This window comes from Pangasianodon hypophthalmus, chromosome 1, assembly GCF_027358585.1.
Source record: "Pangasianodon hypophthalmus isolate fPanHyp1 chromosome 1, fPanHyp1.pri, whole genome shotgun sequence".
Taxonomy (NCBI): Eukaryota; Metazoa; Chordata; class Actinopteri; order Siluriformes; family Pangasiidae; genus Pangasianodon; species Pangasianodon hypophthalmus.
The window spans coordinates 4,948,643-4,964,439 of record NC_069710.1 but is presented as its reverse complement, the minus strand read 5'-3'; the positions used below and the strand labels follow the sequence as shown (position 1 = coordinate 4,964,439).

The 15,797-nt window shown below is 39.3% G+C and overlaps 1 protein-coding gene and 1 long non-coding RNA gene across 2 annotated transcripts; one reads left to right on the top strand and one right to left on the bottom strand.

Annotated features, from left to right (window-relative positions):
• Window positions 1-437: 437 nt before the first annotated feature.
• prune (prune exopolyphosphatase) lies at window positions 438-12,819 on the bottom strand. The gene is made up of 8 exons (XM_026914344.3): window positions 12,645-12,819; window positions 9,588-9,695; window positions 8,079-8,272; window positions 6,787-6,971; window positions 6,046-6,204; window positions 5,778-5,872; window positions 5,129-5,287; window positions 438-3,970 (listed from the first exon to the last, which is right to left on the bottom strand). The coding sequence occupies exons 1-8, from the start codon at window positions 12,681-12,683 to the stop codon at window positions 3,575-3,577; spliced, it is 1,335 nt and encodes a 444-aa protein (XP_026770145.1). The 5' UTR covers window positions 12,684-12,819; the 3' UTR covers window positions 438-3,574.
• Window positions 12,259-14,162, top strand: LOC128318106 (uncharacterized). The gene is made up of 3 exons (XR_008301597.1): window positions 12,259-12,601; window positions 13,282-13,422; window positions 13,543-14,162. It is a non-coding gene; the product is annotated as an uncharacterized LOC128318106 (long non-coding RNA).
• Window positions 14,163-15,797: the final 1,635 nt, after the last annotated feature.

Genomic DNA, 15,797 nt, shown 5'->3' with positions numbered 1-15,797 from the left:
TCTTGCACTTGATGAAACAAAAGTACCAAGAATTAGCTTTTATGCAAGTGGTTCAAATGAGCATTACAGTTTATACTTTATAGTGCACCCTAATGGTGGAATGGACAGCAGTCCTTTGGAGTGTGGTCAAAAAACCCAAGATTACCAAGATTAATCTCAATGTGTCAAAGTACATCAACAGTATCCAGGTGGAGACAGATGAATATTCTTATAAGAAAAGTCTCAACACCTGTAGTGTTGAATGAACACTAGGGATTTTGCTATCATTCCACTGACAACAGACTTTCCGCACTCATTCATTATTATTAAATAAATAATGCAATTGCTTACAATATAAATGTATAGACTATTTTAGCCCAATTCTACTATTGGCCTACTGCCAGCCCTCATAATCCTCTCTTCATACGTCTTGGAGGTCCACTACAATGAATATCATATTTGCAAACACAAAACAATTATTTTATTCATACACTAAAACCACAACTTTGAAGTTTCAGCAGAACCTTGAATTAAGTAAGGCCTTAAAATTAACAGGCAGAAGAAAGATTAACAGATTGGTGTATGATTGTCCACCTGCATTTAAATCACATATACACTTTGTGTGAACCAAACAGCTTGTGTAATTCTGCTCATAAATTGTCAGATCTCTTTTGATACATTAGACTGACAGCTAGCTAACGATATTCTTAGGACAATAACACACTCACCATCCACTTCATTAGGAACACCTGTAAACCTGCACATTCATGCAGCTATCTAATCAGCCAATCACGTGGCAGCAGTGCAATGCAAAACTTTATGACTTTAACCATGGCATGGATGTTGGTAACAAAAAAAATCTCCTGGGAATTTCACACACACAACAGTCTCTAGAGTTTACACAGAATGGTGCAAAAAACAAAAAACACTGAGTGAGCAATAGTTCTGTGGGCAGAAATGCCTTGTTGATGAGAGGGATCAGAGGAAAATAGCCAGACTGGTCTGAGCTGACAGGAAATCTATAGTAACTCAAATAAGCACTCTTTACAACCGTGGTGAGCAGAAAAGCATCTCAGAATGCACAACACATCAATCCTTGAGGTGGATGGGCTACAACAGCAGAAGAGCACATTGAGTTCCACTCCTGTCAGCCAAGAACAGGAATCTGAGGTTATCATGGGCACCGACTCACTCAAACTGGACAGTTGAAGATTAGAAAAAAAAATCACCTGGTCTTTTTCCAGTCTTCAACTGTCAAGTTGGGGTGAGTCTGTGCCCATGATAACCTCAGATTCCTATTCTTGGCTGACAGGAGTGGAACTCCATGTGGTCTTCTACTGTAGTAGTCCATCCACCTCAAAGTTCAATGTTTTGTGCATGCTGAGATGCTTTTCTGCTCACCACGGTTGTAAAGAGTGTTTATATGAGTTACTATATCCTTCCTGGCAACTCGAACCAATCTGGCCATTCTCCACTGAGCTCTCCTATCAACAAGGCATTTCCACCCACAGAACTGTCACTCAGTCAATGTTTTTTTTTTTTTTTCCCCCCCCACACCATTCTGTGTAATCTCTAGAGACTGCTGTGTGTGAAATACTCAATCCAGCCCTTCTGGCACCAACAACCATGCCATAATCAAAGTCACAAAGGTCACACTATTTCTTCATTCTGATGTTTGACGTGAACATTAACTGAAGCTCTTGGACAGTATCTGCATGATGTTATGCACAGTGTTGCCTCCACATGATTGGCTGAATAGAGAACTAAATGAATGTGCAGGTGTACAGGTGTTCCTAATAAAGTGTACTGTTCCCCTGTCAAATAATAACCCCACAGACCACAGAGTACATACAGAACCCAATGACATATGCAATTTGTAGAACAAAACATCTAAATCCTTTATAAAAAAGCCAAGAATTATTCACAGTGATTGAATTTACATTTAGCCTGTTGATAGCTGCACTTTTACGACTACGAACACACAACTCTCCCCAATGTCCTGTGTCAACGTGTTGCCATTAAGGTTGGATCCTTCGACATTTAAATGAAATATCCAAATTAAATGTTAAATTAAATCTTTTATCCAAAAGCTGCCAGTACAATACCTGTGATATGTCATAAACCCGATTCTCTTAGACATAACTACTCTATGCAATCAAAAGCAAAATTTATTTTGGTTTAATTATACCAGAATAAATAGATCTCTTGGCATGCTAATAATACTGGTTCATAATTGTCAGTTGATTTAAACAATAAAAATACACTGAATATTTTTCCTCCTAAACAGTAAAAGAAAATACAAAACTCCAAAACTCTCACACACACACAAATCATCCCTGCATGGCATAACTACTATTTGCATTAACACTGAAATTAATTCTATAAAAACTATTATTAAGATGATAAAACTATGCACAAATTAACTATGTAGAAATGAACACTGAACAAGCTGAAACTTGCATTAATACTCTTTGGCCTTTAGCAGAAAAGTCGATTTTCATGGAATAAGCTTATGTTTGCATGCAAGCAGTTTGAGCTGCAGTTCAGTTGCATCAAATTACTTGGCTTCTGAGGCAAAAATAAAAATAGATAATGTTTCATGGCTAATAATATAGATGCACTCTCACAGACATGACTAATACCTAATTACCTGAATCAGAGAACAGCTTAAATCAGAAATGCTTTCAATGCCTTCCTAATAATATTTTGTGGAGGCAGAACATCTAGTATTGAAGTTCAACACATCTGAGTAAGCAATATTAATATTATTCATGCACTGAAATGTAAGTGCAAGTGTCTTCACTAAAACTGATTTTAAGCTCATTAAAAACAAAAAAGCACATCATTCACACAATAAACCCAAATTTGTAACTATAAAAAAAAAAACACAGTGAAAGGTATTCAAGGATGGTTCTTTAAGCTAAATGTAATTTAATGCGCCCAATGCTTCCCTCTAGGATTGTTTATTAATACTAAGTCAGAAAAGATTACTAAAAAAAGAAAGAAATAAAGAATTGAATTAATAATGGCCCAAGTCAATTAAAATAAAGTTCTATATGAAGGTATGTGCGTCTAGGCAGCCTTCGGATAAAAACATTGATGATTAGATGCACTTAACATGATGAAATACCATCAGTAGCAATGAAACTATTACTACGATTACTATTTCCTACATTTATGTTCCTGTCAGATTTAGATTTGTATGACAGAGGTCCTGAGGAAATGCTTCTTAATCAGCTTGCCGAGAATAACGTGCTGAAGAACTGATGGCATGAGCAGACAGACTAAAATAATACAAATTAAAATTGCTATTAGACAAACAATATAATACAAATAATTATCTGTGATAATTATGTCCAAATGTTGAACATGTGTCAATTCTTCATTTAAACTTCAGAGTACCATGTGTAAGACACCAGGAACGTGTGCTTTTCCGATGAACCTCAGTCAGAGAAGCAAAGAGAGCAGTTTCATGCTTCATGCCCTGCGCTGACTGTATACGCAGTGCATACTTGAACGAGAAGAACCAGTTTTCTCCAACGGCTGACTTCCGACTTCAGAGGCTATGAGGTTCAATAACAAAACTAGCATACCATCATGGTCCATCATCGTCCTCCTCACTGACTATCTTGCTGACTTTTTCCACCAGCACGTCTGCATTAATTTTGGGAAGACCATTGTCCAAAGGACAGCCTTCGACCAGACTGTTCATGGGTGTTGGAGGTACACCGGAGTCCTCTTCCATCACAGCGTCCTCACAGCACTGCTGAGAGTCCCCCTGCTCTTGTGTGCACTCATCCTCCAGCTCCAGGTCCTCCAGTTGTTCCATTTTCCTCTCTCTGTCTTTAAGGAAGTCTGAAATGATGGGTAACACCTTCTTGCGTGAGGCCAGCGCGTTGCCCTGAACGTAGGCCTTCATGTCTGTATAAGGACTGCTCATGGGACTGAGATTCAGATGGGGGTTCCTGGCTTTTTCAAGTGCTTTGATTACCTATTGAGAAAGGCAAACATTGTATGCCAACATGTTCATATGTATATGCTGTCCTTAAGGATGGGTAAGAATGTATCAAAATTTATTTGGATATATGTATGGTGGCCTGGGAAAACCCTTTTTTGAGATCTTCTACGATTAAATTTTCTGAGATTAGGCTTTCCTGAACTGAAGTATGTTCCACTTTTGCATGTATTTCATCTATCTTGATTAGGCTGATGTCTGTTTCACTGTGGCACTTAGCTATCTAACAACTTGATCAGGGCGTGACATTAACTATCGCTTAGATAGTAAGGTTTTAGGCATCTTTTAGCTGACTGGCTGTTTTCACCACCTTGTTTGTTAAACTGGCTCCCTAAACAAAATGCTCTTTGCAGGACAATATCCTAGTCAAGATAAAATAAATTAAAAAAAAAAAGTAGCCAGTGAATGCTGAAAAAATGCTGAACAACGAATCAAAGTAAAAATACATTATTATAATTGTGTAATACGTAAATACAAATAATTTAAAGAGTAATATTAGTGTTCTTGGAGATTGCAGCTAATGCTTAAACCAACTATCCTTCAAAAACTATACTGATGGTTCATTCATACTCATTCACTAAATTATTAAGGGTCAATCAATTATACTGCCTCTTTCATTTCTCCAGTATTACTGCACCACAAATATTAACCTGCTATTGCATTTTTCTCCTGTGTTTCGTTGAGGGCTCAGCATCATAAGCTCATAGAAGCTTTGCCTCACTAGCTGATGAAAATTATGGTGAATAATAAATTACTGATCATGTGAAATCCTGATCAGCTAATTAACATCCATGTTTTTTGTAACAAAAAAAAAACGAGTCAGTCAACACATGGCTCTCTCTCCATTTCCTCATTGACGGAAGCTGGAAAGTGCTATGGTGGTCATGAAAAGAAAGTGCTGCTTTTATTATGGCGCTACAGAGAATTTCTAGCCACTGACAAGCCTCAAAAATAGAGAATACAAAAGGATTTTGACATAAATAAATCACACAGATTTTTTCTATGGATAAAAAAAGATTCCAAAATGGTATTTTTATATTTCAAATATATGTATGAGAAACACTGAGATGTATGAGAAACACATAGCAAACACTGTCCTGTTATGTGGTCTAAACTGAATGAGCTCTGAGGTACCTCATCCCTGTTGCGTGTGCTGGAGCTGTAAACAGCAATCTGCCTGAAAGGCTCCTTATTGTCGATGAAGGAGATGGTCATGGCCACCACCAGATTGTAGTTATGCTTATGACAGAATTCACAAAGCTCCTGTTGTAGGCACTCTCGTTGCAGGAAATCCTAAATACACAAAGGATTTTTTTTTTCAATACTGTTGAAAACTACTATGGGGATTATCAAATATGAGCCATTAAAGTTGTCAATGAAACAGACACTATAATGGCAGTTTATTTGCAGTTTTATATTTCAAAGATATGTATTTACTGAATGCATGTTGTATGAGACAAGTTTGTGAATCATTTGGATTACCTGGATTTTTTTGCATTAATGGTTAAAATGGTTGAAATGTAATCTGATCCCCTTAAATGTTTAAAGTTTTAGAGCTCACTAAAGATCTGTCATAAAGTGTGATATTTTTATCCACATTTTCACTGCCCTATTCTCACAACTGTACAATCTCTCATAACGAGAAGGGCTACAGCTATGAAGTGCTACACAACTTTTCCTTTGGCAGTACAGCTAAATTCAGTACAGCTAAATTCAGTACAGCTAAATTCAGTACAGCTAAATTCGAAAAGCAACCGCAGAAATTCAGAGTGAAATCACTTACCTCGAGTGTCATGTAGATAACACTGACAGCCAGTCTCAGATCTCCTCCTGATACAGTCTTCATGTCTTTTAACAACATTTGCTCTGTGGTAAGGCCTGATCCACATGACACAAAAGTTTATATTTCTTATTTCAGATTTTGTACAACAGCCAATTTTGATTTTAGTTCAATCTTGTCGCACAAAGAAGTTTGAAAGAGGCACATTTTACTAAATGTTGATTCCTGAACTTCTCATTTAATGAACCTTTTTTCATGATTGCCCACGTACCTGACACATCAAACTTGGCGTTCTGTAGAGACTGAAAGAGGATGCTCCGAGGAGGGAGTTTAGGAAAGCGGGTCTCTAGAAGGACGGCATACTGGCTGTCTTTGGGTGTGACTTTTCCTGCCTCAGGTGCCATATTAACACAGTCAGTGATAATTGCGCCTGAAAACACACAGCAAAAAGTATAGGTTATTTAATACAGCTAATATATATAATATAAGATAATATATTTACATTCGTAATTAGCTCGGTCCTGTAACGTCATTTGCACAAAACGTAGTACATTGTGGTTATAGAGGTTCATGAAATGTTTTCCCCCAAAATATGCAACTCTGAAATGTAGACGACAAGATTAAATCTGGTTTTTGGTGGTTACTTCTACCGTCTATTTGGAGGTGGTCTGTGTCTAAGATAAGCACTCTAAGCTCATGCAGTTGAATTCAGACTAAGTAAACAGCCGACAGTGCTGTGAGGACAAGCATTCATGTTGAAAATTGCTGCCATAGAGCCTGCTAATCAGCCATACTGTTTAATGACTGTACTGAGTCTCACACACCAAACAATCTGGCTATTTGCACTGAAGTCAGTGAAGCATCTAGTCTGTCTTTCCCATCTTTTTTTTTTTTTTTTTTGCTTTTTCACCAGACAAATTCTCTGCACTATTCAGCAAGCTATTATTGGTTTTATTGATTTATGATTGATGCATTTATGCAAAAATGTGACATTTTAAGTAAGTCTACTTACTATATAGGAGCTGTGCCACCTGTTGGTCCAGCAGCTCAGGTGCCTTCTGGACAATGCGCTCTGTAACCAAGGTGGCACAGGAGCCCACGGTCTCTGTGGTGATGGAACAGAAGGGAGACGAGGTTCTTTCTAAACGATGATGATCAATGACTTCCACCACAGCATTCTCCAGTGTCCTGTCAGCCCTGCACAGAGGAGACTGTATACATATGTATGCATATATACATATACACATAGTTCCACTGCATACACATACAGTAGTGTTATTCATTGCAGTATTATAAACACATCATAGCTGATGTAGCCAATGAAGCATTTTGCTTGTCTGGCCGCCTGTAAATTTACAAGCTATCTAAAATGCCTTACTGTCATTCCAAAACACATTGGGGCGTGCTCTTATACGAAAAATGATCAGTTATGGGGTAATGTGGCTGCTACCACCCTGACATCACATCACAGCCCGAAGTGTTTTATCCTCCATAAGAAATCCCTGTTTAAGAGGTTACTACAGAAACAATAACATACCGGATCCATGTGTATGAACGGGTGCATTACGGTCAAAACTACTGTCAGAGTTGCTTTTATAGAAAATCCTTCCGCACCTTCTGTGTAATCGGAAGCGAGCACAGCACTGTGGTGTAAGAAGTTAAAACTAATGTTGACTAGTGTCAACAACACACTGTTATTTCAAGACTTTTTAACTTTCAAGATGAACGAACTACTAACACTTATTTAGTTATGGTTCTCTTTTCCTCTTTATCTCTGGCACATGTTTCTGGTCAACTGGTGGAAAATTGGTCTTTGGAATTGGAAAATCAGAGTTTTAAATTGGAAAATCAGAGTTTTAAGTTTCAAGTGTATTACTTCCTCAACTGTCAGCTGGCTCAATATCAGAAAAAAAGTAAAGGGGCATGTAGGGGTATATTTTTTGTTCCCTAAACAATGTCAATGTACCCTCAAAAGTACAGCAACTATCCTTAAAGTGCAATTATCTACAGCTTAACACTGCAAGCTTACATTCAAATAAATACTACACACCTTATTAATTAGTAGTTTTTGAATAATATGCTTCAAAACTAATAGCAATAAAAAGTTGTCATTTAAAGACATTAATAAAGCACCTCTAAATTATTTTCATCTATTTTTTTAACTAAAGGTACAAAGACTTGTCCTTAAGGGTACCTTAAAACTCAATTTTAGTACCTTTTTTGAGAATGTTGTATGAAAGCATCTTCAAAAATGCATGTAAATGTAAACACACAATCATGTTAATTCTGCAGTGAAGAACATACTCAGGCAGAACGTTGTGGTCCACTAATGTGATGGCCAGATTTTGCAGACTGTGCAAATCCACCTCGTCCCTGAACAGCAGGTAGTCCTGGGACAGGCCGCTCTCTCTCAGCAGGAAAGTACTGTCAGAGCGCAAGGGAAATTCTGCTCGTGGGATGTTCAGCACAGGCACTGCTGCTTTCCTAGAGTCGAAGGTCTAGGAACCAAACAATGAGGACTTAAAAAACTTTCCCAGCTTCATTATAGCAAAATCATGATGAATAATCTTCCATCAATGTGGAAATGCCAAGTATTCCAGACCAAGATTAATAAAACTCATACGCTAAACTAAAACAAACTACACTCACCAAATACTTTATTAGGAACACTATGCTATACTGGGTAGGGCCTCGCTTTGCTCTCAAAACAGCCTCAATTCTTCATGGCACGGATTCCACAAGTGTGGGAAACATTCCTTTGAGATTCTGGTCCATGTTGACATAATTGCATCATGTAATTTCTGCAGATTTTTAGGTGCACTTTTCATCCCAAAATTGTTCTACAGGATTCAGATCCTGTGACTGGGAAGGCCACTAAAGAACACTGAACTCATTGCTATGTTCATGAAACCAGTTTGAGATGACTTTTGCTTTGTGACATGGTGCATTATCATGCTGGAAGTAGCCATTAGAAGATGGTAAATTGTGGCCATGAAGGGATGCACATGGTCAGCAACAGTACTCAGATAGACTGTGGCATTCAAGAGATGATTGATTGGTATTAACAGGCCCAAAGTGTGCCAAGAAAACATTCCCCATTACACCACCTCCACCAGCCTGGACTGTTGACACAAGACAGATTGAGTCCATGGATTCATGCTGTTGGTGCCAAATTCTGACCCTACCATCTGTGTGCCTCAGCAGAAATTGATATTCATCAGACCAGGCTACGTTTTTCCACTCTTCAGCTGGTGAGTCTGTACCCACTGCAGCCTCAGCTTTCTGTTCTTGGTTGACAGAAGTGAAACCCGATGTGGTCTTCTGCTGTTGTAGCCCATCTGCCTCAAGGTTCAACGTGTTGTGCATTCTGAGATGCTTTTCTGCTCACCAGCAATGCTCACTCATTGTACAAAGTGATTATCTGAGTTACTGTAGCCTTTCTGTCAGCTCAAACCAGTCTGGCCATTCTCCTTTAACCTCTCTCGTCAACGAGGTGTTTCCGTCCTCAGAACTTCCACTCACTGGATGTTTTTACTTTATTGCACCATAGAGTAAACTCTAGAAACTGTTGTGTGTGAAAATCCCAGGAGATCAGCAGTTATAGAAGTTATATTATATTATACAGCAGCACCAACAATCATGCCACGGTCAAAATCACTCAGATCACATTTTTCCCCATTTTGATGGTTGATGTGAACATTACGCAAAGCTGCTGGCCTGTATCTGCATGAGTTTATGCACTGCACTACTGCCACACAATTGGTTGATTAGCTAATTGCATGAATGAGTGGGTGTAATTACTGAAGTTCTCACCTTTGACAGAAAATAGGCAAAAGTTAGAGCTGATACCATGGAGTCAATATCACATGCCTCATTCCCCAGCACAACATAAAGCTGCTCATAGCTGCTCTTCATGTGACCCTAAAAGAAGCACAGAAGAATGAATCAACTCTAAATTTTATCCCACAGACCTGCAATCAGCTTAGCATAAAATGGCCAACCATCATTTTTCAAACAATTTCAAACAGCAAAAACAATTTTATACTGAGTTTGATATAAATGCATTTTTGCTGAGCCAGTCCCTCTGACGCTGATGGTAATGCACTCATGCTCACTGGCTCACTTCCATCTCACTGTCACTCTAATTGTAGGCTGGAAGGAAGGAATTCAGGTCAGTTTTTCTGCTACTCACTGAGCCTAACCATTAACCTCGAGGGTGGTGGTGGTGATGGCGGAGGGGGAGGATAGTTAGGGGGGCTGTTTTTCAAGGTTTTCTTTTTCTTACAAATAAAAAGTGACTAGGTCTGATATCCATACTTCCATGTGAATTCAATCCTGTGAGAGCAAAGGCTGTGTATACTGTATGCCGTTATGCTTTTCTCCATGTGACTACACATGTGCATAAGCTCCTGTTTATCAGTCACATATCTGTACAGTTTTATTTCCTTCGAACAAATTCTTTGTGTTCACTACTTATTACTCACAGAGACAGTGGCCTTGTTCTGCACATTGGACTGTATTTGGCAACCAACTGATTCCTACCAAGTAATCTAATAAATTTGGGGGTATTCAGTTACACCTGAGCGAACTGGATTTTATACTGATGATGTAACATCCATTACCGGCGGCTTCCAGTAATCCTAAAACAAAACAGTTTTAAGATCTTAAAACAATACAGTAGCTGTTGGAATGGGGGAAAATGATTTCTGTATAGCAAATCTCTCTTGAAACATACACTATAACTGCACAAAAAGTCAGACTTTTATATTGGCATATCCATAACCTTTTTTAAATTTTAAAATGGAAAGACGAAAAACTACATAGAATTACATTTCATGTCATTATAATCAAAATGATATGTTCTAAAAACATCAATCAGTCATACTAAAAAAAGCGTAATGCTATAGAAATAAAGATTATGCATAAAGAATATACAGTATAATTGCTTCTTTGTGGTCTGAATCAAAATCAAATCAAAGAATCAAAATGAAATTGAATTGCAAAGAGACATTCCCAGGTTTAGTAGCCACCATTTTATTTCAAACTGTACTGTGCCACCGTCACCATGCAAACAAATTACCTTTGTAAACTGCATTTCAATCATTAAACCTGAGAGGCACTTTTTTTTTAATAGAACACTGAATAAACATGACATGAAAACAGTAATATACACTACATGGCCAAAGGTTTGTGGACACCTGAGCATGTGGTTCTTCCCCAATCTGTTGTGACAAAGGTGGAAGCACACAATTGTCTAGAATGTCTTTGTATGCTGCAGCATTACAAATTTCCTTCACTGGAACTGAGAGGCCCAAACCTGTTCTAGCATGACAATGCCCCTGTGCACAAAGCAAGCTCCAGGAAGACATGCCAAGGTTGATGTGGAAAAACTTGAGTGGCCTGAACCTCTGTTCAGCACCCCTCAACACTTTTTGGATTAACTGGAATATCCATTGAGAGTAACCCTAACCCAGACATCAGTGCCTGACCTAACTAAAGCTCTTGTGGCTGAATGGACACAAATCCACACAGCTAAACAAATCCACACAACCAAAATCTAGTGGAAAGCCTACCCAGAAAAGTGGGATTATAACATTAAAGGGGGACTAAATCTATAATGGGATTTTCTACAAGCACATATGACTGTGACGGTCACGAGTCCACAAACTTTTGGCCATATTGTGTATTCTGAAGGGCACAGAAATCATCCAGATGTCAAACAGCATTTAAATAAGAAATATAGACATGATATTCTTCTCTACTGACATCTGTCTGACTATTTGCTGTACTCACCACCGATTTCACAATACAAATGATTTCTATTCAGCCTGTGTAAATAATCAGCAGCAAGCACAGCTTTGAAATGCATGAGAAATAGTAAACAGAGTTCAGAAGCTGTAAAATAAATTCAGTGGACCCACACAGTACCGAGTTGTTAATGAACACAATCCAAATATTCACGTTATGCTCTTTAATGAGTGTACAGTAACATTCTGGCTATTTATCAGAGCCTATTAGAACACAATAGGTTCAAGCTGACATCGACGTTATTTACAGGCCTTCTTGTTTTTGAGTTATTGAGGTTTGGGTTAAACCCATTCACTTCAAGTGGCCAGTAAAACAGGCTAATAAATATAAGAACTCAGTAATATAATAAATATAATTCATTTGTACATTTGGTGGTTGTGATTTCCACCACTGTAACAAAATAAAAATATAACTAATCCCTGGGGAACCCTCAATGTGAAGCACTGCTTTAGTGTGATCTTAAACAAGAGTGTGTGTGTGTTTGTGTTGGGTGTGTGGGTTTTGTGTGTGTGTGTGTGTGTGTGTGTGTGTGTGTGTGTGTGTGTGTGTGTGTGTGTGTGTGTGTGTGTGTGGGAAGGGGGGAGGGGTTGTGGGTGTGTCTACCCACAGAGCTGTTTATTTACAAAACCACACAAGTTACTCCCCCAGGAGCACGATTTAACGATGCATAACCAAACATGAAGAGAGGAAAAGCACTGGATAGGAAAGATTTCTGTGAAATTTGAAGATGGGATGATTTGCACACGTTTGTTTTACTCAAATGCAGCAATTACACTACCTATTCGAAATGATACAAAACATATACAGCTATAACATATACAGCTATAACATTACAAGCTTTAACAAATCAGCATGGCACACCATGAGTGTTGGAGAAGCATGAGTGTTGGAGAAGCATGAGTGCTGTCCACAGTTATCTAACACTAACACTAACTCCAACACAAGCCCGTGACACTGCACGAGGACAGCGCGCGGCGTGTAGACGTCGACCTGCCATTAACAACTCAGCAGAGTGAACTGTGAGTGAACAACAGCCTTGTCATTAGCGCATGGTGTCCTTACCTTAAGCACGTCCCGACAGCTCTTTAAATACGTCTCCATTTTCACACAGAGCCTCGGGATAATCGAGTACCGAAACGTCCTTGAGGATTATGAAATTGTCCCCTCCTAGAACTGTGTTTGTGGAGTTTTACTACCCCACCAGTGCACTGCAATAGATTGTGCCGATTCACTGCTTTAGTTTGGCGCACATGCTTGACGTCATCACGCCGCGTCAGCTACGTAACTGTGGGTAATGTAGTGAACTTGGACGGTTTTTTTTTTTTTTTTTTTTTTGGGGCAAGTCCACCTCCAAAATAACATAAATAAACCATAGTTTACTTTCCTGACACCTTCCATGTTGCTAGAGAATCATAAGCATGACCCATGGAAATCTAGCTGTCAAAACAGTGTTCAAGCTGGTAGACCATCTTTACCAGCTGGTAATGCTCATAGAAAGGAAACTAGGGTTGGGGTTTCTGAATGACCACAAATAATGATAGATTGTAGAAAATTTATAGTTAAGAAATCAACACAATAGTAAGGAATATAGAGCATCACACCCATATATGGTTCTTCCCCAAACTGTTGCCACAAATTTAGACACGTCACAATTATCCAGAATGTCTTTGTATGCTATAGCTTTACAATTTTCCTTTAGGGGATCTAAAGGCCCCAAACCTGTTCCAGCATAACAATGCCTCTGTGCACGCTGCAAGCTCCATGAAGACGTGATTTGCCAAGGTTGATGTGGAAGACCCCGAGTGGCCTGGACCCGCGTGGCCTTACTGCTGACACAACAGTAAGGAATATAGAGCATCACACCCATATATGGTCTTTCCCCAAACTGTTGCCACACATTTAAAAGCACACAATTGTCTAGAATGTCTTTGTATGCTGTAGCTTTACAATTTTCCTTTAGGGGATCTAAAGGCCCCAAACCTGTTCCAGTATAACAATGCCTCTGTGCACACTGCAAGCTCCATGAAGACATGATTTGCCAAGGTTGATGTGGAAGAACCCGAGTGGCCTGCACCCGCGTGGCCTTACTGCTGACACAACAGTAAGGAATATAGACCATTACACTCATATATGGTCTTTCCCCAAACTGTTGTCACACATTTAAAAGCACACAATTGTCTAGAATGTCTTGGCTGTAGCTTTTCAATTTTCCTTTACAGGAGCACAAAGTGAGGTCCATGAAGACATGGTTAGCCAAGGTTGATGTGGAACATATTGCATTGTAGTTGCACTAATTCTTAGGTCTTACAGATATTGTAGTATCGCACAGATTACTAGTTGTTGCACACATTCTTAGTTATTGTACATATTAAAGTTATTGATACGTCACTGTGAGGTACTGTTGTGTAGTGCAAGACTGGAAAGACACTGCTCATGAACTTAGACATGCGAGGTCCATGAAGTTTTCCAAGGTTGGTGTAGAAGAACCCGAGAGTCCTGCACAGAGTCCTGACCTCAGCTCCAGTGAACACCTTTGGGATGAACTGAAACACTGACTGAAAAAGCACATACGAGTGTGATGAGCAGGTATATTTTATATATATATATATATATATATATATATATATACATACATACATACATATATATACACATACATACATATACATACACACACACACACACATATATATATACACTATATTACCAAAAGTATTCGGTCACCTGCCTTGACTCACATATGAACTTAAGTGCCATCCCATTCCTATCCCATAGGGTTCAATATGATGTCGGTCCACCTTTTGCAGCTATTACAGCTTCAACTCTTCTAGGAAGGCTGTCCACAAGGTTGAGGAGTGTGTTTATAGGAATTTTTGACCATTCTTCCAAAAGCGCATTGGTGAGGTCACACACTGATGTTGGTCGAGAAGGCCTGGCTCTCAGTCTCCGCTCTAATTCATCCCAAAGGTGTTCTGTCGGGTTCAGGTCAGGACTCTGTGCAGGCCAGTCAAGTTCATCCACACCAGACTCTGTCATCCATGTCTTTATGGACCTTGCTTTGTGCACTGGTGCAGAGTCATGTTGGAAGAGGAAGGGGCCCGCTCCAAACTGTTCCCACAAGGTTGGGAGCATGGAATTGTTCAAAATGTTTTGGTATCCTGAAGCATTCAAAGTTCCTTTCACTGGAACTAAGGGGCCAAGCCCAACTCCTGAAAAACAACCACACACCATAATTCCTCCTCCACCAAATTTCACACTCGGCACAATGCAGTCCGAAATGTACCGTTCTCCTGGCAACCTCCAAACCCAGACTCGTCCATCAGATTGCCAGATGGAAAAGCGTGATTCATCACTCCAGAGAACGCGTCTCCACTGCTCTAGAGTCCAGTGGCGGCGTGCTTTACACCACTGCATCCGACGCTCTGCATTGCACTTGGTGATGTGTAGCTTGGATGCAGCTGCTCGGCCATGGAAACCCATTCCATGAAGCTCTCTGCGTACTGTACTTGCGCTAATCTGAAGGTCACATGAAGTTTGGAGCTCTGTAGCAATTGACTGTGAAGAAAGTCGACGACCTCTTTGCACTATGCGCTTCAGCATCCGCTGACCCCTCTCCGTCAGTTTACGTGGCCTACCATTTCGTGGCTGAGTTGCTGTTGTTCCCAAACTCTTCCATTTTGTTATGATAAAGCTGACAGTTGACTGTGGAATATTTAGGAGCGAGGAAATTTCACGACTGGATTTGTTGCACAGGTGGCATCCTATGACAGTTCCACGCTGGAATTCACTGAGCTCCTGAGAGCGGCCCATTCTTTCACAAATGTTTGTAAAAACAGTCTGCATGCCTAAGTGCTTGATTTTATACACCTGTGGCCAGGCCAAGTGATTAGGACACCTGATTCTGATCATTTGGATGGGTGACCGAATACTTTTGGTAATATAGTGTATATATATATATATATATATATAAACATTTATTGATCAATTTAATAAAAAAGTAAGGCAACTGGAAAATGACTTACCTTAAAAAAATAACAACTTAAGATTGATCAGCTCTGCCACTGCTTCAGTAGCTGGTTAGACCAAGCTGGATTTTTAGCAGGGTAGTTAAACATATTTACACCTAATCACTGGGCAGCCAAAAATAATTACAGACATAACCAGGAAACATGAAGCAATTAAGTACAAAAAAGTACACTGAGAATCTGAAAGAAC

What these genes read in the sequence shown, in the direction of transcription:
- prune (XM_026914344.3), bottom strand. Translation starts at nt 12,683, where the DNA reads ATGGAGACGTATTTAAAGAGCTGTCGGGACGTGCTTAAG. An exon ending in GCTGTCGGGACGTGCTTAAG is followed by an intron (nt 9,696 to 12,644) that starts GTAAGGACACCA and finishes TGCTTCTTTTAG; the next exon opens with GGTCACATGAAGAGCAGCTA. An exon ending in TTGCCTATTTTCTGTCAAAG is followed by an intron (nt 8,273 to 9,587) that starts GTGAGAACTTCA and finishes TTTGGTTCCTAG; the next exon opens with ACCTTCGACTCTAGGAAAGC.